The 23,224-nt window shown below is 46.0% G+C and overlaps 1 protein-coding gene and 2 long non-coding RNA genes across 4 annotated transcripts in view; 1 reads left to right on the plus strand and 2 right to left on the minus strand.

Annotated features, from left to right (window-relative positions):
* LOC309520569 (immunoglobulin lambda-1 light chain-like) overlaps positions 1-22,150 on the minus strand; it is a 31,372-nt gene extending 9,222 nt beyond the window's left edge. The window contains exons 1-4 of one of the 2 annotated variants that reach the window (XM_082202511.1): positions 21,437-22,150; positions 18,901-19,221; positions 15,389-15,706; positions 13,516-13,614 (exon numbers count right to left, since the gene is read on the minus strand). In XM_082202511.1, coding sequence (XP_082058637.1) covers positions 13,516-13,614; positions 15,389-15,706; positions 18,901-19,221; positions 21,437-21,479 — 781 coding nt within the window. In that variant the 5' untranslated portion in view covers positions 21,480-22,150. Of the gene's footprint in view, positions 1-13,515; positions 13,615-15,388; positions 15,707-18,900; positions 19,222-20,292; positions 20,428-21,436 lie in introns of those variants that run through there. The other variant, XM_082202512.1, reaches the window with a different exon arrangement.
* On the plus strand, positions 1,550-4,003 carry LOC309520781. The gene is made up of 3 exons (XR_014214414.1): positions 1,550-1,663; positions 2,896-2,942; positions 3,858-4,003. It is a non-coding gene; the product is annotated as an uncharacterized lncRNA (long non-coding RNA).
* Positions 12,564-13,510, minus strand: LOC309520758. Its single transcript, XR_014214383.1, has 2 exons — positions 13,366-13,510; positions 12,564-12,753 (listed from the first exon to the last, which is right to left on the minus strand). It is a non-coding gene; the product is annotated as an uncharacterized lncRNA (long non-coding RNA).
* Positions 22,151-23,224: the final 1,074 nt, after the last annotated feature.

The raw sequence follows: 23,224 nt of genomic DNA on the forward strand, positions 1-23,224 counted from the left end.
GCATTTTATTGCGTGACAATCTGAATTCAAATTGCACGTGTCAAACTGTACATGCGAAAAACCACCTGAAGGAAGGTCCGTGGGCAATAGTTTGCTTGCTCCTGTATTAGTGAAAAGTAACATACAGACTGAGTTGCGTTAGGAGAAATTTGGTCTAAAACGGTGCTGAATATTCATGTGGGTTTTAAGGGGAAAAAAGAATTGCAATCTGATGTGGAAATGTGAACTGGACTTAAAAGACTGAAATTGCCATGTTGTCAATGGTGACTTGTCACAATGCCTGTGTTCTCTGTTAGAAGAATTTTAAGGTCTCAAATACAGAATAAACATTCATAAATGCACACATATCTAAATAGATGAACCATGTGTCTGAAATAGTATGGGAGAGCAATCCTGAAGCCATTTTGACTCTCCCCATGACCTCAAATATTCCTCTGCTGTAAGGGAGGCAAATGGGGAAAGCCTTCCCATTGTCTTTTTGCTTGCAAATCCCGTCTTAAGGGTGCATTTGTGTAGGACTAGAGTGAGCCTGTGACCTGGATTCAGGAACTAAAGTATTTGCCTTCACAAAAGAATGGCCAGGCTGCCTGGGTAATGCAATCAGTGACCATTATCAGGTATCCTGGCAGACAGGATTTCTGCCTCCTTCTGTGATGATGTTTTAGGGGGTGGTCTTGGGCTACAGGGAGGGCAATTTCAAGAGTCTATATAGGGCTTGCACACCATTATTCAGGGTTCTCCTCCCTCCTGCCTGTGGTGAGTGGGGACTCTGTTGCAACAGTTCCTTGAACAAAGATCAGGCTTACTAGCCGCTTTGCTTCTCAGTATACAGTGGTACCTCGGGTTACATATGCTTCAGGTTATAGACGCTTCAGGTTACAGACTCTGCTAACCCAGAAATATTACCTTGGGTTAAGAACTTTGCTTCAGGATGAGAACAGAAATCGTGCTCCAGCGGCAGCAGGAGGCCCCATTAGCTAAAGTGGTGCTTCAGGTTAAGAACAGTTTCAGGTTAAGAACGGACCTCCAGAATGAATTCAGTTCTTATCCCGAGGTACCACTGTACTCTGGTTGGCCTCTGTTATTTTCTCCTACTGATAGGGAACCTATACAGATTCTGGAATACCCCATAAGGGAAAAGGAACAGGTTTCTTTCCTTATAGCATCTCCTCCCCCTTTCGGAGGCAGAATCCCTCTGAATAACACCAGTTGATCACAAGTAGTGCAAGTGCTGTTGTGCTCGGGTTCTGCTTTTGGACTTCCATCGGGGATCTGCTTAGCCACTTTGAGAAGAGGAGGCTGGACTAAGTGGACCTGATTCAACTCCGAGGCTATCCTTAGGTTCTTACGGAGCCTCCAGGTCCAGGGGCAGTCTATCTGGATTTCAAGGTTCTTAGGGCCATTTGGCCACTGTGGGAACAGAATGATGGACTAGATCAGGCCAGGCTCTCCTTATGTCCTTCTCTAGTCTTTTGCCAAAAACAGCGTTTCCTGAGTAAGCAAATCTTTTCCCTCTCTCTCTCTCTTCTTTCTAAAGCTTCGTTGGCAGAAGATGGCGCAAAGTGCTTAACCCACAAAGTGTCGTTGGCTTTCGTTGCAGGATTGGCATCACTGATCATCTTCCTGAGTTTCCTTTGGGTCCGATTTGGCAATTCCAGGCTAGGTAATATGGGGGAACGCACCCCGGGCCGGGGGGGGGGAATCACATCAACAATATCCCCTATTCAAGTAGGTGGCCATGTTGGTCTGCCGTAGTCAAAATAAATTAAAACAATTCTTTAAAAAGATAGTTGAAAAGACCTAAAAACCTAAAAACACTCTGAAAAGAATCAAGTCTTCAGAAAAGTTATAGGATCTAAGAAAGTCTTTAAAATAATCCTTCTAAAAGAATTTAAAAATTATAAAGTCGCACCCTAGAGACTAACTGAGTTGTTTTCAATATAAGCCTTCTTGTGCATGCACACTTCTTCAGATACTCTGAAAACATACCCCCTATGTCAGTTTCTCCTTATGCAGAGGGCAAAAATGAATTTCTCCGCTTGAAGTGGACAAGGCAGCCTCTGCTCCCCCTGATTTATTTTATATTTTAGTTAGCAAGATTCGTACATATTGCTTAATCAGCAAAAAAGGGTTTTACACAAACGTTGAAAACAAGCAGACATACAAACTGAACAAAAAAAAATAATAGACAAAATCAGCCGTTTTCCTCATCACAAAACATTGGACCAAGTCCTACTCAGAGTAGTCCTATTGAAATAAACAAACCTGATTTTTAAAATGCATATATCAGTGAAAGAAAAAGTACAGAGATGCAATATGATCGGGGAGATTGTTTGCAAAGAAGTGTATATTAGTAAAAAGTGCATCTCGAAAGTGTTTACTAGGATAAATTGCACTAAAATGCTGATGAATATTCATGCATTTTTTTAAATATAATTTTTAAAAATGCAAATTGCTGCAGAAGTGTGGAGAAATGACTTTAATGTTGGGAAAATGAGGGACTTGGAGAGTGGAAATTTACAGATTTGCCCATCAGGCTCAAATATGGAATGCAGAAGGGTGATGATGAAGAAGAAGAGTTTGGATTTGATATCCCGCCTTTCACTCCCTTTAAGGAGTCTCAAAGCGGCTAACATTCTCCTTTCCCTTCCTCCCCCACAACAAACACTCTGTGAGGTGAGTGGGGCTGAGAGACTTCACAGAAGTGTGACTGGCCCAAGGTCACCCAGCAGCTGCATGTGGAGGAGCGGAGACGCGAACCCGGTTCCCCAGATTACGAGACTACCGCTCTTAACCACTACACCACACTGGCTCTCCAGTGTGGATGTGGGCAGTCCTCATATTTATGGATTGGTGCATTTCCTGTGTGTTACTATTCATTTTTTGCTCCTCAAGGTTCCCACACCAAGATCTCCGAGCCCCCATCTTCAGGGATAACAGAGGTAGGAACTATTTTAAATATATATACATATATAGGTTTTGAGATGCTCTAGGTTTTGAGGCGTACACAGTTTTAGGTGTGCAATCTGGGCACACATCTGATAGGAATGAGGGATAAAATCAGCTCAGTTTGCATGCTATCAAATCCACCCGTTTTGAATCCTTTGAAACTTTGCACTCCTCCGCACTACGTGGGGCTCCCTTTGAAGGTGACCCGGAAACTACAACTAATCCAAAACGCGGCAGCTAGACTGGTGACTGGGAGTGGCCGCCGAGACCACATAACACCGGTCCTGAAAGACCTACATTGGCTCCCAGCACATTTCCGAGCACAATTCAAAGTGTTGGTGCTGACTTTGAAAGCCCTAAATGGCCTCGGTCCAGTATATCTGAAGCCAAGTTACAGGGAACCAGGCAGAGGGCCTTCTCGGTGGTGGCGCCCACTCTGTGGAACGCCCTCCCACTAGATGTCAAAGAGAACAACAACTACCAGACTTTTAGGAGACATCTGAAGGCAGCCCTGTTTAGGGAAGCTTTTAATGTTTGATGTATTGCAGTATTTTAATTTTTTTGGAAGCCGCCCAGAGTGGCTGGGGAAGCCCAGCCAGATGGGCGGGGTATAAATAATAATAATAATAATAATAATAATAATAATAATAATAATAATAATAATAATAATTTTGCATTGCATTCCTCCATCCAAGCAACAGTCACAAAAATGAATATATTAGGGGGAGGTGTGCCTGCAAATGAACAAATCTGTGAACGTAATGTACAAAAATACACTATATACTTGCAAAAAACATGTCCACGAGTCTTGTCCCCATGAGGTCTGGCTGCTTCTCACATGGGATATAAAGGTGTTGAATTTAAGCCGTCAATCAACTAACAGCCCTCTCCTCCAAATTTCATAACAGGATGGGATTTGCTACGCCCAACTGGACTTCCAAGCAAAGACCCAAGATGAGAGGAAGAGAAGACTAGGAGCGCAAGGGAAGAAATCCAAAACTTTGAAGGACCTTTGAGAAGCACTAGTTGCTAGACTCTGATTTGGGAGGATTTTAAAAAATAATAATTATTTAATGGATTTGTTGCCTCCGTTGTGCTAAACGTTAGTTGCTAGACTCCGATTTGAGAAGTCGGTGTTTACTTTCCACCTTAATCGTGAAAGGCTACATTGCTTGCGACAAAAACTCTGCTCTGCGTTTGTGGCTCATTCACACCAGATAGGGGAATTGTACATGTGGCGGCAGGAAGGCTGGTCAAGGTCTTTCAACAGTTATGAGTCAGAGGGAGGTAAGACAAGTTTTGCATCGAACAAATAACACAAGAGAAGGAAGAGAAGAGTGGGGTTTGCTTAGATGGGGGAGTCGGCAGCTTTCAGAATCTGGCTGCTCACTCCCGATCGAGGTGGAACACATTGTAGGGTTGCCAACTCCCCGCCCCGCAAGGCTCCTCTGCCTTAAGCAGCATAGCAAGAAGCAGAAATCCCACTGGGGATGCATTGCTGATGGCTGAGTGTCTGGCTTCTCCTTGTCCGGGAGTCTTGCAAGGGAAATAGTTGGCGTCCCTGGCTGCAGGAGAAACTGTAGTCTTTAGCTGGCCTAGTGTGAAACAGAGCAGGACTGGGGAGCATGTAATGGTAAAGGTAAAGGGACCCCTGACCATTAGATCCAGTCGTGGCCGACTGTGGGGTTGTGGCGCTCATCTCGCTTTATTGGCTGAGGGAGCCGGCGTACAGCTTCCAGGTCATGTGGCCAGCATGACTAAGCCGCTTCTGGTGAACCAGAGCAGCGCACAGAAACGCCGTTTACCTTTCCTATTTATCTACTTGCACTTTGACGTGCTTTCGAACTGCTAGGTTGGCAGGAGCAGGGACCGAGCAACGGGAGCTCACCCCGTCGCGGAGAATCGGACCACCGACCTTCTGATTGGCAATTCCTAGGCTCTGTGGTTTAACCCACAGCGCCACCTGCATCCCCGGTGAGCATGTAACAGACTGGCAAAAGAGGGGAGTTCAGCAGGTACAGCTGTACCTGTAACAGATGCTCATTCTGGCATCAGCCTGATTCATGCAAAGACATTTTTTGAGGGTTGGTGGAAAGAGATCTGCCACGCTCCACGGCAAGCCCTGTAACCAAGTGGATGGAAAACAATAAACCTTCCAAATTGGCCAGCAGTCTGTTTCTTTACCAGTTTCGCAGTGTTTATAGGTTGACCTATTACAGGGCAGCTCCTATCAGGAAATAAAATTGCTTAAAGCTGATTGGAAAAATGAGAAACGAACAGAATTCGAAACTGACCAATCAGGCCATCCCCAGTCAACAAGACAAGGGTGGTGTTTTCCCCCCTGCATTCAAAATTGCCTGCAATTTTATAGATTGGAGGTCATTTGATGCTTTTGGTATTTGTCTGGATTGCCTTCAGATTATAATTTATGGCATGTTTCCATTTTTTTATGCAAGGTGTTTGGGAAGCTATTATTATTGTTGTTGTTATTAATCATCAGAGCTTTTTTCCCCTTCAGCCAAAGCTCACTGGAGCTCAGCTTTGCCACCTCTCAGGCAGGCACCATTGCCATTCAAAGAGAAGAAGGGAGAAGTTTGTGGTGAGCTCCGACACCTCTTTTTCTAGAAAAATAGCAATGATGATGATGATGATGATTACATTTTGTTGCAGGAATTTATGTATAGGTGGAGGGGGGGGGTTGGCCCATCCAGCAGATATCTTGCACTTGCAGCCCACTACCAAAATCACTTTTGTGACTTTTCCCCACAAAACACTTCATCAGAGTTTTCTTCCTATCTATTCAAAGGGCCTTTGCTGCATGATACCAAATGTAAGAATTCACTGATAAATGTATCTATGTACTGGCTCACAGGGAAAATATCAGAAATCCATATAGACATGTGAGCTCAGCTACTCAGCAGCCCCTCTGCCTGAGTGATAATCCCTGGCATCCTGATACCTGAGTGCCAGACAGGTAGCCATTCCAGAAATAACAAACCCAGATGAAGAGAAAAGGGTGTCATTAACTTGGCTGGGAAACAGGGAAATGTAAATATCTCTTTTGTTACACTTGATGGGTGTTTGGTGGAGGGCAAGGGGAATCATGGGGCAGGGTCCAGGATGCTCAGATTACTGCCACCAGACCTCCCCTTTCGTGACGTAACCGTGATGTATGAGTGATGTAGTTTGGGGCGGGTGTAACATGGGGATTAGCAGCTAATAAAAATTTGGGTGCTCTTTTGTTCAGGGCTTCCATCTTGTTCCACCTTGTGGCAGGCGGGAGTCCTGTCGCGACAGTCTTCAATAAAGACCAAGCCTACTGGCTGCTGCTTTGCTCTGGTATTCCTGTCCGGTGTCCTTGTTTTTCGTCCAAGGGAGCCCTCAGATTTCTCCGTTAACAATTTAACTCTTTCCTTCAAGAGGTCCAAGGTGGTGTATATCGTTCTTCTCCTCCCTCCCCTTTCATATCCCTCACAACCACCCTGTGAGGGAGGTTAGCTTGAGAGCAAATGTCTGGCTCTCAAGATCACAACCAGTGAGCTTCATGGCCCTGTGGGAGGATTTGAACCCTGGTCTCTCCCAGACTAGGAACCAGAGTAACATAAGAAGATTCTGCTATATCAAGCCAATCACCCATCTACTCCAGCATCTATTCCACCCAGATGGCAGAAGTTTAGCTGAACTGTCCTTCTGGCATCAACATAAAGTCACCATCACGACAGATCCTTTGGCTGGTCCTGTTCATGGATGCACAGAGAAAAGAAAGTGGAAACACAGAGTTCTAGGTGGCTCTTTGCGGTCCAGCTCTGGGTGATGCTGACCGCAGGGACGTCATGGGTCCCTGCTTACGAACCTCAGTTAGAGGCGCCTTCGGTTTTAAAAAAAGCCAAGCGCCCGCCTGACTCAATCTTTCTGCTCTTTTGGTTTTCTGCCCTTCTTGGTTTTGACACCCCTGAGCCCGTGTTCTTCACTTGCAAAAACAATAAAAACAGGAAGCTTCTGCAAAAGTTTGTGTGGCTTTGGCCGGGCCCCTCTTTATAGCTGCGACACTTCAGGTGTGAGGAGAATCGCCTCTCTCGCCTCGCCTCCAGCAGCCAGGCCTGAGAAGGCTCCCGACGGCCCGGCGTTGCAAGCACAATGAGCAAATAAATTCAGCTGGGCGTCCCGAGAGAAAAGCTGAAAGGCAGGGCAGGGAGGGAAAGACCCCTTGGGCTTACGGATAAGAGGAAACTGCCCTTTTGGTTTCACTCTGGCTGGATCTAGACGCATCAAAGAATCGATTCAGTTAAACGTGTTGCTGGCTTTGTATGAGAATTCGGGTTGGCAAAAATGGGACTCCACAGCACCATCTTGTGTCACAGCATAATATACAATGCAAGAATTTAAGGTCTCAAATATATAAATTAAATGTACAAGGCAAACACATACATAAATACAAAAACCACATGTCTGAAACAGTACAGGAAAACAGCCCTGAAACCATTTTGACTCTCCCAGACTGACCAAATGTTTCTCTGCAAGGAGGGAAGAACTGGGGGGGGGGGAACTCCCCATTGTCTCTGTGCTCACAAATCCTGCCTTAAGGGCACATTTAAGGTGTGGATAGGGTGAGCCTGTGACCTGTGACCTAGATTCAGGAATTAAAGGTAAAGGTAAAGGTACCCCTGCCCGAACGGGCCAGTCTTGACAGACTCTGGGGTTTGTGCGCCCATCTCACTCTATAGGCCGGGGGCCAGCGCTGTCCGGAGACACTTCCGGGTCACGTGGCCAGCGTGACAAAGCTGCATCTGGCGAGCCAGCGCAGCACACGGAACGCCGTTTACCTTCCCGCTGGTAAGCGGTACCTATTTATCTACTTGCACCCGGGGGTGCTTTCGAACTGCTAGGTTGGCAGGCGCTGGGACCGAGCAGCGGGAGCGCACCCCGCCGCGGGGATTCGAACTGCCGACCTTTCGATCGGCAAGCCCTAGGCGCTGAGGCTTTTACCCACAGCGCCACCCGCGTCCCAGATTCAGGAATTAAGTAGTTATAATAACAAAAGAGTGTCCAAAACCCAGATAATGCAATCAGGTAACTTGCCAGACAGGAGATAAACAACACACTCAGGATTCTGTTTTAGACTGCCCCCTGTGATGTATGTATGATGTTTCTGGTGGTGGTCTGGAGTTTGAGGGTGGGCATCTTAAAAAGCAGAGACATCACCTTGCCAACAAAGGTCCGTATAGTTAAAGCCATGGTTTTCCCAGTAGTGATGGTTGAAAGTGAGAGCTGGACCATAAAGAAGGCTGATCGCCGAAGAACGGATGCTTTTGAATTCTGGTGCTGGAGGAGACTCTTGAGAGTCCCATGGACTGCAAGAAGATCAAACCTATCCATTCTTAGGGAAATCAGCCCTGAGTGCTCACTGGAAGGACAGATCCTGAAGCTGAGGCTCCAATACTTTGGCCACTTCATGAGAAGAGAAGACTCCCTGGAAAAGACCCTGATGTTGGGAAAGATGGAGGGCACAAGGAGAAGGGGACGACAGAGGACAAGATGGTGGGACAGTGTTCTCGAAGCTACCAGCATGAGTTTGACCAAACTGCGGGAGCCAGTGGAGGACAGGAGGGCCTGGTGTGCTCTGGTCCAGGGGATCACAAAGAGTCGGACACGACTAAACAACAGCAACATATAAGGGCGGGCACACCTTTGTTCTGAGTTCCTCCTCCTTTCCTGTGTGTGAGGGGAGCATCCTGTTGCAACAGTTAATAAAGATCAGGCTTACGAGCTGCTTTGCTTCTCAATATTCTCTGGCTGGCCTCTGTTATTTTCTCCTACAGATGGAGAACCTACAAAAGGACTCTATAAGGGCTCTTGTGTACCCCGTAAGGAAATAAGGGCAGGTTTTGTTTACAACAATATAAAGCGTCCTTTCTTTGCCAAGGTAGCTGAGTCCTGTGCTCACTTCGGCTGCACATATACTAAAATAGGAACGATACAGAGAAGATTAGCAATGTAGCTGAGTTCTCTGTTTCTTGTTTTCCCAGTCATAAGTTCAGTTTTCCACATTTCCACATCAATATGTAGTAATAATAATAATAATAATAATAATAATAATAATAATTCCCTCATGAAAATTCATGAAATGATCTTTGCACAAAACATTGAAAAGCAAGCACATCCTCAGAGTTTTTTGGGGTCATGTCTTTTAAAAACAAGCATCTGTTCAGGTTTTTGGTATTGCTTTTTTCTGTAATGAAGTTCTTCTGCACTGTATCTTCCGTATCTCTGTTAACCACACAAATGCTTTGGGCATTTCCCTATCTTTTTTTGGCTTTCGTTGCATCAGCCGTCGTAACTCTCAGGGAGTTACCTCAGCCTGTTGCACAAAATGTCTTATTTAGTTCCCTCTCTTCACAGGCCTACAATTCATGGGTGATGCTTTTGCAAACGCCTTCGAAGAAGAAAGATGCACCTTCGATTGCTTGTTCCATGGACTTTCCAACTTGGTCCAACTTGCACTACAACTTCCATCACCCATGACCACTGGTCCTGCTAGCGAGGGGTGATGGGAGTTGTAGTCCAACAACATAAACAACATTTCTATTTTCATCGGAGAAATGTTGGAGGCTATTTTGGCCTGATCCAGGAACCAGGATCTTCCAACATTCTTCTGATGCCCTGCTCCTAAACCGGCCACTCTCTGATGTAGCTTGAAAAAGAAATGGGGAGCGAGATCTTAACTCCATTCATTTTGTTAACTAGCGTACAGTGGTACCTCAGGTTAAGTACTTAATTCGTTCTGGAGGTCCATTCTTAACCTGAAACTGTTCTTAACCTGAAGCACCACTTTAGCTAATGGGGCCTCACACTGTCGCCACATGATTTCTGTTCTCACCCTGAAGCAAAGTTCTTAACCTGAAGCACTATTTCTGGGTTAGCGAAGTCTGTAACCTGAAGCGTCTGTAACCTGAATCATATGTAACCCGAGGTACCACTGTACTCTATTCCGAACTTAAAAATGGAAAGTGTAAAAAATGGTCAACAAAGGAGGTTTAAAGACTGTCTCAAGGCAAATTTTAAAAAAGTAGCATAAACACCAACAATTGGGAAACTTTTGCCTGTGAGCGCTCCAGTTGGAGAACAGCCTTTACCAACGGTGTCACGGGCTTTGAAGACACTTGAACTCAGGACGCAAGGGAGAAACGTGCTAAGAGGAAGGCACACTTGGCAAATCCACACCGTGATCAACTCCCTCCCAGAAACCAATGTCCCCACTGTGGAAGGACGTGTGGATCCAGAATTGGCCTCCACAGTCACTTATGGACTCATTGTTAAAACCATGTTTATGGAAGACAATCTTACTTGGCTACGAGTGACCGCCAAAGGGAGATGGCTTAGGGCATCTCCTTTTGGCCTCCTGGACATCAGGGGCTGGACTGAGGAGGAATGGTGGAGACCCCCCCTCCTCCTGCACTTCCCAGAGAAGTGGGAGACCGTATAGATTTAGAACAGTGGTTTGAGGAAGGTCACAGTTCAGAGGCTGCAGAGCGGAGAAGGTGGGAAATATTGGGAGAGGAGGAGGAAGAAGCAGCAGCAGCACCACCAGGGGAGAGATAGCTGGGGCCATGATGGGCGTTGGAAGTTGTTACGGAAATTATGGGGGGACACATCTTAAAAGTTGTTAAATGTTGCAAATATTATGCCTGAATGTATCCTTTCAACTTGACAGCTCACGGAATTTACCTAGCTTTAAAAATAATATAAAATCAACTCCTTTGCCAGTTTCCTCCATTCCAAAGCTATTCTCCCCTTAAAAAAGGACTCCAGGAAGTTGCCAGAGGTGGCAATTGCAGAGCTGATTGTTGGCCAAGGAAAGCCTAATCCCATCACCAGACTTGCCAAGGGGTCCAGACATGCAAAGGAAGTTCTATTGTACTTTGGGTGGTGGGACTTCAGAGGTGTTTGCCTATGCCAACTGTCAGATGCTGTTGTGGTTGCTCAGGAGTAACCAGGCAAGACTCCAACCTGTCTTTTACAGGCTTTATTCTTTGTGCAAACTATTTACAGTGAAGGGCATTGTAAGTTCATGTCTGGCTCAATCGGTAACAGAATCCAGGAGTGGTCGGTTTTTGTACCTCCCCCAGCATAAAAGTCGTGTCACCCCCAGCCTTTTCCGCCCCTCCCTGCGCCGAAGACTACTGCGCAGAATGGGTGCTGGCAAGGGCGCACTTCATGCCTCTCCGGTTTGCTCAGGCTCGGTGTTAAGGCTCTCCCTAGCATCCTCTGGTCTTTGCACCTCTTCTCCACTGGAGGTGGGGCTTTCCTCCTCGCCGGAAGAGGAACTGCTTCACAAGATTTTCGGAGGCTCCCTGTAACACAACTGCCCTTCCATCTCTTGTCTCTGAGCTGATGGCAGTTCCCTGACACTAATCTTATACCCGAGTCTTGCCCTGACATGTCTGCTTATGCTAATCTTGTACCAAGGACTTGTCTGGACATGTTTGCCAAGGTTAAACTAGTGTAACCCCTGTCTAAAAGGTAAAGGGACCCCTGACCATTAGGTCCAGTCATGACCGACTCTAGGGTTGCAGCGCACATCTCGCTTTACTGACCGAGGGAGCCGGCGTACAGCTTCCGGGTCATGTAGCCAGCATGACTAAGCCACTTCTGGCGAACCAGAGCAGCACATTTAAACGCCATTTACCTTCCCACCGGAGCGGTACCTATTTATCTACTTGCACTTTGACGTGCTTTCGAACTGCTAGGTTGGCAGGAGTTGGGACCGAGCAACAGGAGCTCACCCCATAGCGGGGATTCAAACTGCTGCCCTTCTGATTGGCAAGTCCTCGGCTCTGTGGTTTAACCCACAGCGCCACCTGCATCCCTAACCCCTGTCTACCCCTCCCCTTTTGTGACATGTCAGTGATGTAGCAATGATGCTGTACGAACTGTATTCTGGGATATGGTGGGAAAGTTTTAAAAGTCCTTGTCACCCCATCCTTGGGGTTCAAAATTTCTCTTTGAACCTGTTGCGCAATAAACTTTGGTCTACAGCTATTTGCTCTGGTTGGTGGCTGGACTCCTTCCTTTATTCCGCTGGGACCCGCAGGCTCTGCCTGACGAGCTGGGTGACTGAGCAGCCTCAAACCTAGATTTTTCCGTAACAGGAGTCCACCTGTATCTGGACATTCTTCATCCCTAATACACATGGAGCAGATGAAGCAGCATTTCTCAAATTTGCTGTTGCACTACAACTCCCATCATCCATGACTGCTGGGTCCTGCTAGCTAAGGATGATGGGAGTTGTAGTCCAACAGCAAGTCTGAGAAACACTGAACAGTTGTAGGGGAGATATCAAGGTCCTTCAGAGAGAGGGCAACGGCACAGGGTTGCAAGGGGTTGAATCAGATTAGACTTGGGGTCCCTTCCAACTCTACAGCTCTATGATTTTCAGAAGCTGTGTCAGGCCATTGGTCCATATAGCTCCATATTGCCCACACGGGCTGGCAGCAGCTCTGGAGGGTCTCTCCCTGGAGGTGCCATTGGGGAATGAACCTGGGGCCGTTTGCATGCGAAGCCGATGCTCTGAGCCACAATACATGAGGACATTCTTGAGAATGAGGACATTCGTGGAGGAAACATCAAGTTTAATACAAGCATCGACATTCAGCAAGTGGGGAGGAAAATATATTAAACTTTGATTTGATTGTCTTCCTTCTGTCTCTCCTTCTAATAAACCATGTTTTTTTTTAACCACTTGACCGCACTGATTGGTCTGAACGGGACTTTTCATTTCTTGCATCGGACTTCTGCATATTCGGTCTAGAACGGGAAATGGAAAAGCCAGAGGCCACTTAGTGTTTTTTTATTTTCTACATTTGCAAAAGCAAAGCGCCCGCCCCCCCACCCCCCGCTTTTCTTGGACCAATTTAACATTTTGATTTTTTTAAAAAAGTGATCTTGTTTTCCTGTGGTTATTAGTCATTTTCACCTTGTGAGCCGCTTTACGCACTTTCCGTTGCAAAAGCAACATTACAAAGTTACGACTATTGAAAAGTAATGCATTATTATTTTTTTAAAGGAGCATTTTCACTAGATAAAAAAAGGAGTTTTTAAATTCAGGGTGTTAGCCCTAGAATATTTTTCTTTTCTCAGTTGCCCAGTAGTAATTTATGGCATTTAAAGGTCCTAAATAATAAAATGAAATGAAATGAAATGAAATGAAATGAAATATAAAATAGGACTGCGCAGGCAATTAAGAGCACATCCTTTCACAATGTCTGTTTTCAACTTCTGTTTATGGTTTTTATTGTACGGTTCTATACTTTTATCGCTGTAAACCGCTTTGATATATTCTTTATGACACAGCAGTGTACAGATTTTTTTTTATAAATCAATCAATAAAAACTTCACAATGGAGGGATGGTGAATTACCTGTGGGGTCTCCCTCATGGGCAGTCGATTTACTGGTGGTGCATCTGCATTCCCTGGGAAGAGAAAAGAGACAAGAAGAAGACAAGTTAACCGGAAGGAAAACCTGAGGAACAGATCCGTGTGATGCTGTTCATTCCCCAAAGGCATTACCTCCAGATCGAAGTTTTCTGCAGAGCAGGACCAAAGGGGGAATCAGCAGGAGGATGACTAAACAGGGTATCCCAATCAGCAATATGTTCCTGCAGTCCTCTGCGAGAGGAGAGGTGGAAGAGAGAGGGAGGAAGAGGTGGTCAGTGACTGTGGAGGCTGGTGGACCAGTCTAGGGCAAAGGGGAGAGCAGGTTAATCTATGGAACTCTCTCCCACAAGAGGCAGCGAAGGCCACCAACTTGGAGCACTTTAAAAGGGGAGTCATTTTGGGCTCATAGCTGTCCATGGAGGCGCAGGTCAATTCTGTGTCCAGGGCAGCTGTCTACCAGCTCCATCTGGTACGCAGGCTGAGACCCTCCCTCCCCGCAGACTGTCTCGCTAGAGTGGTGCATGCTCTGGTTATCTCCTGCTTGGACTACTGCAATGCGTTCTACGTGAGGCTACCTTTGAAGGTGACCCAGAAACTACAACTAATCCAGAATGCGGCAGCTAGACTGGTGACTGGGAGCGGCCGCCGAGACCACATAACACCGGTCCTGAAAGACCTGCATTGGCTCCCAGTACATTTCTGAGCACAATTCAGAGTGTTGGTGCTGACCTTGAAAGCCCTAAATGGCCTCGGTTGAGTATACCTTGTCTGTACCCCCATCGTTCTGCCCCGAGGGCCTTCTGGCGGTTCCCTCATTGCAAGAAGCGAATTTACATGGAACCAGGCAGAGGGCCTTATCAGTGGTGGTGCCCTCCCAGCAGATGTCAAGGAAATAAACAACTATCTGACTTTTAGAAGACATCTGAAGGCAGCCCCATTTAGGGAAGTTTTCAATGTTTTATGTTTTATCGTGTTTTTAAAATTCTGTTGGGAGCCACGTAGAGTATCTGGGGAAACCCAGCCAGATGGACAGGGTATGAATAATAAATGATGATGATGATGATGATGATGATGAAAGAGGACTAGGCAAATGCACAGAGGAGAGGGCTATTGATGGCTACTAGCCACAGTGGCTATGCTCTGTCTGCCCAGTTGGAGCAGCAATGCTGGAAATCACAGGAGGGGAGAGTTGCTCTCGCATTCAGCTCCTAACTACAGTGGTACCTCGGGTTACAGACGCTTCGGGTTACAGACTCCGCTAACCCAGAAATAGTACCTCGGGTTAAGAACTTTGCTTCAGGATGAGAACAGAAATCATGCAGCAGGAGGCCCCATTAGCTAAAGTGGTGCTTCAGGTTAAGAACAGTTTCAGGTTAAGAACAGACTTCCGAGGTACCACTGTACTATGAGGACACGGGTGGCGCTGTGGGTTAAATCACAGAGCCTAGGTCTTGCCGATCAGAAGGTTGGTGGTTCAAATCCCTGCGACGGGGTGAGCTCCCGTTGCTCAGTCCCTGTTTCTGCCAACCTAGCAGTTCGAAAGCACGTCAGAGTGCAAGTAGATAAATAGGTACCCCTCCGGTGGGAAGGTAAACGGCGTTTCCGTGCGCTGCTCTGGTTCTCCAGAAGTGGCTTAGTCCTGCTGGCCACATGACCCAGAAGCTGTACGCCGGCTCCCTCAGCCTGTAAAGCGAGATGAGCGCCGCAACCCCAGAGTCGGCCACGACTGGACCTAAAGGTCAGGGGTCCCTTTACCACTGTACTGGTTTCCCCTTAGGGCATCTGTTTGGCCACTGTGATGACAGAATGCTGGACTAGATGCCCCCCCTTTGGCCTGAGGCAGCAGACACTTCTTATGATCTTAAGGACTTTTGCAACATCCCAATAAAGTCATGTCCTGATGGCCCCACAGGAAAGGTCTGTGCCCTTGCAAATTCTCACCATTTAGGGAAATGGAGTCCATGGAAAAGCTATAAAGTGAACCAGCTATTTGGTTACTAGGTACCTTGGGTTGTAGACGCTGTCTTCGAAGGGACCACTGCACTGATGTTTCTTTTCTCCTGGTCTGAACAGGAATAAGCCATCCCTTGGCTCCATCTCTCTGGAGGAATCAGTTTCAGACTCCAAATGTTGAAGGCTCCTTCCCCATCGATCACGTCACCATCCTTCCGGTCCTGAGAGGTTTCCCCACCAATATCCCAGGAGAAAGTATCCTCATCAGGGCTTGCATCAATCAGGAGGCAGAGGAGGGGAACGTGGTGGGAGAGCTCAGTGTCTTCTGCAGCGGAAGGAGCAAGGAGGGAAAGTCTTGGCCCAGAAGGACCTAGGAGAGAAGGAGAATCACATGAGAATGGCTCCTCAGATCTTTAATTAATCCCTCTCGTAGGTTTCATGGGGGTGACATGGCTCCTCAATGAACTAGACCCAATAGACAGCCATCCCAATGACCGTTGCAGGAGTTAGAGAGCTGGACTAGGGCCTGGAAGAGACCTGGGTTCAAATCCCCACTCAGGAAGTTCGCTTTGGGTCGGTCTCAGCCTAGCCTCCCTCACAGGTTGCTTTGGGGATCAGTGAGGAGCAGCTGAACCAAGTGCAATACCTGGAGCTCCTTGAAGAAAAATGTGGGGGTGTAAATGCAATAAATAAATAAAGCAAATGCTACAGACCATAATCTAAATCTAAGCCATAGTTGATTAAGCCTAGCCCTACCAATATCTACTAGTAGTACAGTCATACCTTGGTTTTTGAAGAGCTTGGTTCTCAAAGAAGAAGAGAAGAGTTTGGATTTGATATCCCACTTTATCACTACCCGAAGGAGTCTCAAAGTGGCTAACATTCTCCTTTCTCTTCCTCCCCCACAACAAACACTCTGTGAGGTGAGTGGGGCTGAGAGACTTCAGAGAAGTGTGACTGGCCCAAGGTCACCCAGCAGCTGCATGTGGAGGAGCGGAGACGCGAACCTGGTTCCCCAGATTACAAGTCTACCGCTCTTAACCACTACCCCACACTGGCTCTTGAACGTTTTGGGTCCCGAATGCTGCAAACCCGGAAGTGACTGTTTTGGTTTTCGAACGCTCTTTTGGAACCCGAACGTCTGATGGGTCTTCTGCGGCTTCCAATTGGCTGCAAGAGCTTCCTGCAGCCAATCAGAAGCTGCGCTTTGGTTTCCGAACGTTTTGGAAGTCGAATGGACTTCCGGAACGGATTCTGTTCGACTTCCAAGGTAGGACTGTATTAGTATTAATAGTCATATTAATACATTTATTTCTTGCCCGGCACCAGAAGGTCCCAGAATAGAGATCACAATTTGCTAGAGTGAGGCACAGCTACCCTCAGATGGCAGATATTGGGGGGGGGGTAACCCCCTCCCTGCCATCCCCTCACCCCACACACAGGAGGACAGGCAGTTCTGGGTCTGGGGCTTAAATGAAATCCCAATGTCAACCCAGTTGGATTCTGTATGTGGAAGGAGAAGGTGCCATCTTGTTTTCTTGCCTCAGGTGACCATGAAAGCAGGAGAAATGAGAATGGGAGCTTCACACTGGCTCCAATTGGTTTTAGACCAGAGTCCCTTCAGAATCTATTTCAGAGGCGCCATTCAGATGTCCACCTGCAACATCAATTGTGGGTGGCCCCCACAACTGTGGAAGCCAACGGAGACCAGGCACATGCCCCCCTCTCGCAAATTTTAAGCAGGCCCCAAAGGCTTATCTGGTTTTCTACTGGGCTGTGTGGGGGCTAAACGGGACTTTCAAACCGGATGCTGTGTTTATAAGGCGTTATTTCCTTTTGTTTTATTGCACAATGCGTCCCCTTCAAGTGCCACACGTTTGTGTGGTTCTGGGGAGACAAAGGTCAGTGGGAAAAAGCCCCTCGCAAAGTCAAGTGCAGCCACTTTTACTTTCGAGAGAGGAAACCAGTCACAATGGAGAGGGTCTGTTGAAAGGAAGTTGAAAGGGCGAGTCACTTAAGATACGATCGCTTCTGGCTGCTTACCATGATCACAAAATAAAATCAAACAAACACTCCGCATATCAAGAAAGCATCAATTTTCTGCAGCTGTTTCGAATCTTCGGGAAAACCCAGGCGTATGGCAACCCATTCTGGAAGTGGGTTGGCTGTGGGGGTTTTTGCCGAAGTTTGTAAAAAGATGGCTCAGAAAGTGGTTTTAAAGCTCAGCAACTTTGCAAAAGGAAAGGTCAACAACTTGTGTCTGGATTCCTGAAATATGGCAACCCTGTCTTCCTCCTCCACCCAGCAAGAGGCGTTATCGCAGTTCAATGACACATTTCAGCCAGGCGAAAGCATTTAAACTGGGGAGTGGAACAGACACAGTGAGGGGTGTTGACCTGAAGGGGGCAGGGCATGGTCGATGTGGGAACATGTCCTGTGGGGGTCTGCCCAGGCCCTGAGAGTGAGGAGCCTAGAGGCCACATTCACACACCTTGGGCCTGACATTTCCCACCCCTGCCACTGAAGATGCCAGCGTGGTTATACAGCAGCGTCACAAAAGCTAAAAACAAAAAAGGCAAGAGAGGTTGTTTAAAGAAGTGGAAGCTTCGTCCAGACATGGATTGGAGCAGGGTGGAGAGAGACCCACAAAGCAAAATTAACAGAAGATAAGGTTTGGGGAGCAGATTGCTTGAGCCAGTGTGGTGTAGTGGTTAAGAGCGGTAGTCTCCTAATCTGGGGAACCGGGTTCGCGTCTCCGCTCCTCCACATGCAGCTGCTGGGTGACCTTGGGCTAGTCACACTGCTCTGAAGTCTCTCAGCCCCACTGTTTGTTGTGGGGGAGGAAGGGAAAGGAGAATGTTAGCCGCTTTGAGACTCCTTAAAGGGAGTGAAAGGTGGGATATCAAATCCAAACCCTTCTTCTTCTTCTTCTAACAGATTAGGACAAACAAATAAAAATGTCTTTAAATATATCTGCGGCAGGAAACTAGGCAGGCAGGCAGGTGCGGCAGATAACAAAGCTGTGAAAGGATTGACTAAAAGGTGTTGGGGAGATTGCAGAGAAATTCAATCATTTTGTGGGTCTTCACTTGAGGAGATATTGGGCAGTTATTTGTGTGCTGTTGTTTGAAACTTGCTAGCGGCCTATGGCAGGGACGCGGGTGGCCTAGGACTTGCTGATCAGAAGGTTGGCGGTTCAAATCCCTGCGACGGGGTGAGCTCCCGTTGCTCGGTCCCTGCTCCTGCCAACCTAGCAGTTCGAAAGTACGTCAAAGTGCAAGTAGATAAATAGGTACCGCTCAGGCGGGAAGGTAAACGGCATTTCCGTGTGCTGCTCTGGTTCGCCAGAAGCGGCTTAGTCATGCTGGCCACATGACCCGGAAGCTGTACGCCAGCTCCCTCGGCCAATAAAGCAAGATGAGTGCCGCAACCCCAGAGTCAGTCATGACTGGACCTAATGGTCAAGGGTCCCTTTACCTTTAGGGGCCTATGGCAGATTTGGAAGTGGACTGGGTGTATATTAAATAAACAACAAGAGTATTTGAAATCTGCTGAGCCACTCACCTAAGACGATCAGCCTCATCATACTCAGGAAGGTGAATTTCTGAGCAATAGCTCCAGCACAGTAATAAACCCCAGAATCTCTTCCCTGGATGTTGTGTAGGGTCAGATTCACTTGGCTTGGGGCTTTTGCTCCTGTTTTTTGAGTGGTATACATGTCTGCAATCTTATGCAGTCCCCCTTCATGTTCCTCTTTGTACCAGCTCACTACCGACACAAAAGTCCTTTCTGGAATGTTGCAGCTGATGTTGACAGTGGCGCCAGGAGATGATGAGACCCTTGCCAGCGTCTGAGGGATTTCGTTGATCCCCCGTGATCCAGCAGCTGCAACAGGGAAGCAAAGGGATGTGTGGTTGGTCCCATTTGGTTGGTCCCACTAAATAGAAAACCAAGATGACCACCCCATGACTATAAAACGTTTATTTTAAAATAGGGACGCGGGTGGCGCTGTGGGTTAAACCACAGAGCTTAGGACTTGCCGATCAGAAGGTCGGTGGTTTGAATCCCCGCGATGGGGTGAGCTCCCGCTGCTCGGTCCCTGCCCACCTAGCAGTTCGAAAGCACATCAAAGTGCAAGTAGACAAATAGGTACCACTCCGGCGGGAAGGTAAACGGCGTTTCGTGCGCTGCTCTGGTTTGCCAGAAGTGGCTTAGTCCTGCTGGCCACATGACCCAGAAGCTGTACGCCGGCTCCCTCGGCCAATAAAGCGAGATGAGCGCTGCAACCCCAGAGTCGTCCACAACTGGACCTAATGGTCAGGGGTCCCTTTACCTTTACCTTATGACAGACCTGTTTGCTGATTTCCCCCTTTCCCTGCCCCTGTCGGGATTGTCACTTGATGGGGGGTAAGATACAGGATTACTAAACCTCAGTAAAAGGATGCACACACAAAAATTGATTTTCTGAGGGGTGCTGAAAAGTTGTAACAAAACTTGAGAATTCAAAAGATATCTAGGTTAAATTAATATAAGTAATTTTACTTGGTAAGTAAAATAATTGCCATGCACTTGCAGTTATATTTATTATTATTAATTATTTCCTGCTGCTGCTGCTAATTCAGCATTACTTGACATTTTCAGAAGGAAAAATTAATATTATCTGGTTTTCCGAAAGCAGTTTATATGCTTCTTCATCAAACATGGCCTTACCAAGCTAAATGTTGTCCGGTCACAAAAATAATGGCAGATTTGAATTCCCCACACACCAAAACATAGTTTGCAAAATTTATGTTTTACCCCGTAAAATGAGATGCAGTGTTAAAACGTAAAATTTTTACGTTCAATAATTAGCAACTATTGTAATTCTAAGCAGATTTCTTGTGGGGAGCAATTGCTCTGCCAAACAAATGTGCTTAAGAAACTTTATATACTGAGAGCTGCAAAAAGAAAACCAACCTCCTTTTTGCTCCTTAGGGAAGGAGACATGTCAATCAAGTTCCTAAACCAGGTTCCAAATAAGAAACTTCAAATATTTATTCAATGTGCGCAGAGATAAATATGCTTTACTGATTACTGAAACTGAATCAGTAGATTGTACTATATAGAATTAAAGTGTTTCTTTTTGCCAATTTAGAAGACATGACATCACAAAATATAAGATACGCTCATTGTTTAATTGAAGCACATCTTGCTATTTGTCAAGACTCTGCTGAAGATTTAGGATGGGAGAGAAGTTTGTTCAGCTTTCATTTTAATGGGAACCAACCTAATTTGTGCTTCCTGAAAACATAAGCAGATTGAAACACAGCATTCCTACAAAATTCACGTTACTCTGAATATTTCAGGGTAGTTCTCCAACCCAAAAGTGTGCAGCTATTAGTGAAAACAATGCGAAAACAAAGCTACATTATGTTATGGGAAATTGCTTGCAAAAATGCACATGTTTTGCAAAATTGTTCACAAATATGCATGTGTTATACAAAGAGGTATATATTATGGGAAATGCTTGTGAAAATGGATAAATATTTCAATACAGCCTTTTAACAAACATTTGCAAATTGATGCAGAGATGTGGCGGAAAGCAGGTTTCTTGGGAAGGGATGACAAACTGAAAGAAGGCAAAACTGAATGGTTTGTCCATTGCTGGTGAAGACAGGCGATTTTACTCATGTTTTTATTCAAAAAACATCCATGCACGCTACAATCCTATAAATATTTACTCAGAAATAAGTCTCACAGTGTTCAATGCTGCTTTACTTCATAAGAAGGGATCTCAGGAATGCAGTCTTAAAAGCAGAACCAATACAGTGGTACCTCGGGTTACATACACTTCAGGTTACAGACTCCGCTAACCCAGAAATAGTGCTTCAGGTTAAGAACTTTACTTCAGGATGAGAACAGAAATCGGGCTCCGGCAGCGCGGCAGCAGCAGAACGCCCCATTAGCTAAAGTGGTGCTTCAGGTTAAGAGCAGTTTCAGGTTAAGAACGGACCTCCAGAACGAATTAAGTACTTTACCCGAGGTACCACTGTATATAAAATCCATCGAAACCTCATCTCACCATGAATTGTTAAACTGATCAGGTTCCAGAAATACTTACTGCGTAGAGAAAGTAGCAGGATCCCAAGAAAAGATACAAACATTTCCTGGTTCTGCGTAGTCCTTCGTTGGGCGAGGGCGAAACGTCGGGATTGTGTGACGAATTCCGTGGGAGCGAAGCCGGCGAAATCCAGAGAAGGAATGCTAGATGATTTCTTTTCTCCTCAACCACGAAAGCAGGAAGATGTGGACTAGTGCTTTGCTCTCCAGTGCAGCAAACCCAAACCTTTCCCCAATTTTCATCAAAAAAATATATTTATGAAACAGAAAACCATTTGGTGCTCGCAAACACTGACCAACCTGTGCTGCAGAGACAACCCGAATCTGTCTAATAATAGGGCCGGCTTTTAACGGCATGAGAGATCTTCAGAGATGTGTAGGACAAAACCTGAGCTAAGCTCTGGGATTCAAAATTCGGTGCAGCAAACCCAAGTCTTCCCCCAGTTTTGATCAAAAAATAGATTTATTTTTGGGCGCTTCCAAACACCTGCCAATCTGTGCTGCAGAGACAACCCAAATCTGCCTATTGAAACCTGATAGCTAAGCTCTGGGATTCAAAACAGTACCCGGGGCATCAAAACTGAGCTGCAGTCCTGCTGTCGGTTCGACGTCTCAGACAATTCAGGTTCAGTGGTGGTTCTGTTGAATTCAGGTGGTTGATTTCCCCTCGCTGTCTGCCTGGGAAGCAGACAGTGACCTTTCTCAGTGGCTCCATCCCCACCTTGAACCGCCCACAGGGAGGTGTTTCTTTGCAAAAAGCTGGGGCCACACGACTAGACCTCTTCCTTGAAGTTGCAGATCAGATGCAGGTTGGGGGTCAGGGAGGGGGGGTGCTTTTAGTGGCGGGGGGAGCGCTACAGCGAGGATGGTTCCAGCTGCACAATCATTCAATAATAATAATAATTTATTATTTGTACCTCGCCCATCTGGCTGGGCTTTGCCAGCCACTCTGGGCGGCTTCCAACCAAGGTTAAAAATACATCAAAATGTCACACATTAAAAAAACTTCCCTGAACAGGGCCGCCTTCAGAAGTCTTCTAAATGTCAGGTAGTTGTTTATCTCCTTGACATCTGATGGGTCAAAGAATATACACAGCTATGAGAGGTTGCAAGAGGATGGTACATTTCTGAGAAAGTGGAAGTTGTTTTTTACATCTCTGGAAATTAAAACGTTTGAGATTTTCGAGAAGATGCATAGCATAATTGTATACCATATATATTGATTTTTTTTTACATTTCATATATTATTTGCTTCAATGGTTCTTATTTCACTTATGTGCATTGTTAATAATAATAATAATACTTTTATTATTTGTATGCAGGCCATCTGACTGGGTTGCCTAAGTACATTGCTTAAAAGGTGGAAATGCTATTAGAAGTAGTGTTTAGCTTTAACCTGGAATGGATAACGTACATACATTTAACTATGGATTCTTTTCTGTTGGGATATACAAATTGCTTAGTGGTTTGTGTTGAAATATGAGGAAACATATAAGTTGAATTAAGGGAGAAAATGAAAGAAAAGTGGAGGATCGTATTTATTTTATTTCTATCAAGCTTTCATAGCCTGACTTTCTGAGCACAGGACAGCTAACAACAAAAATAAAAATGTAAAATATAAAAAATTGAAACGTTTTTTATTTGAGTTTCTACTGAAATGAGGCTGCATTTTAATGTTGTACTTTAATCTTGTTTTTAAGTTGTATTTTAATCAATTGTTTCTATACCTGGTGTTAGCCTCCCTGTGCCCAGTCTTGACTGGGGAAGGCAGGGTATAAATAAAAAATTA

This window comes from Podarcis vaucheri, assembly GCF_965113315.1.
Source record: "Podarcis vaucheri genome assembly, chromosome: 16".
Classification (NCBI taxonomy): Eukaryota; Metazoa; Chordata; class Lepidosauria; order Squamata; family Lacertidae; genus Podarcis; species Podarcis vaucheri.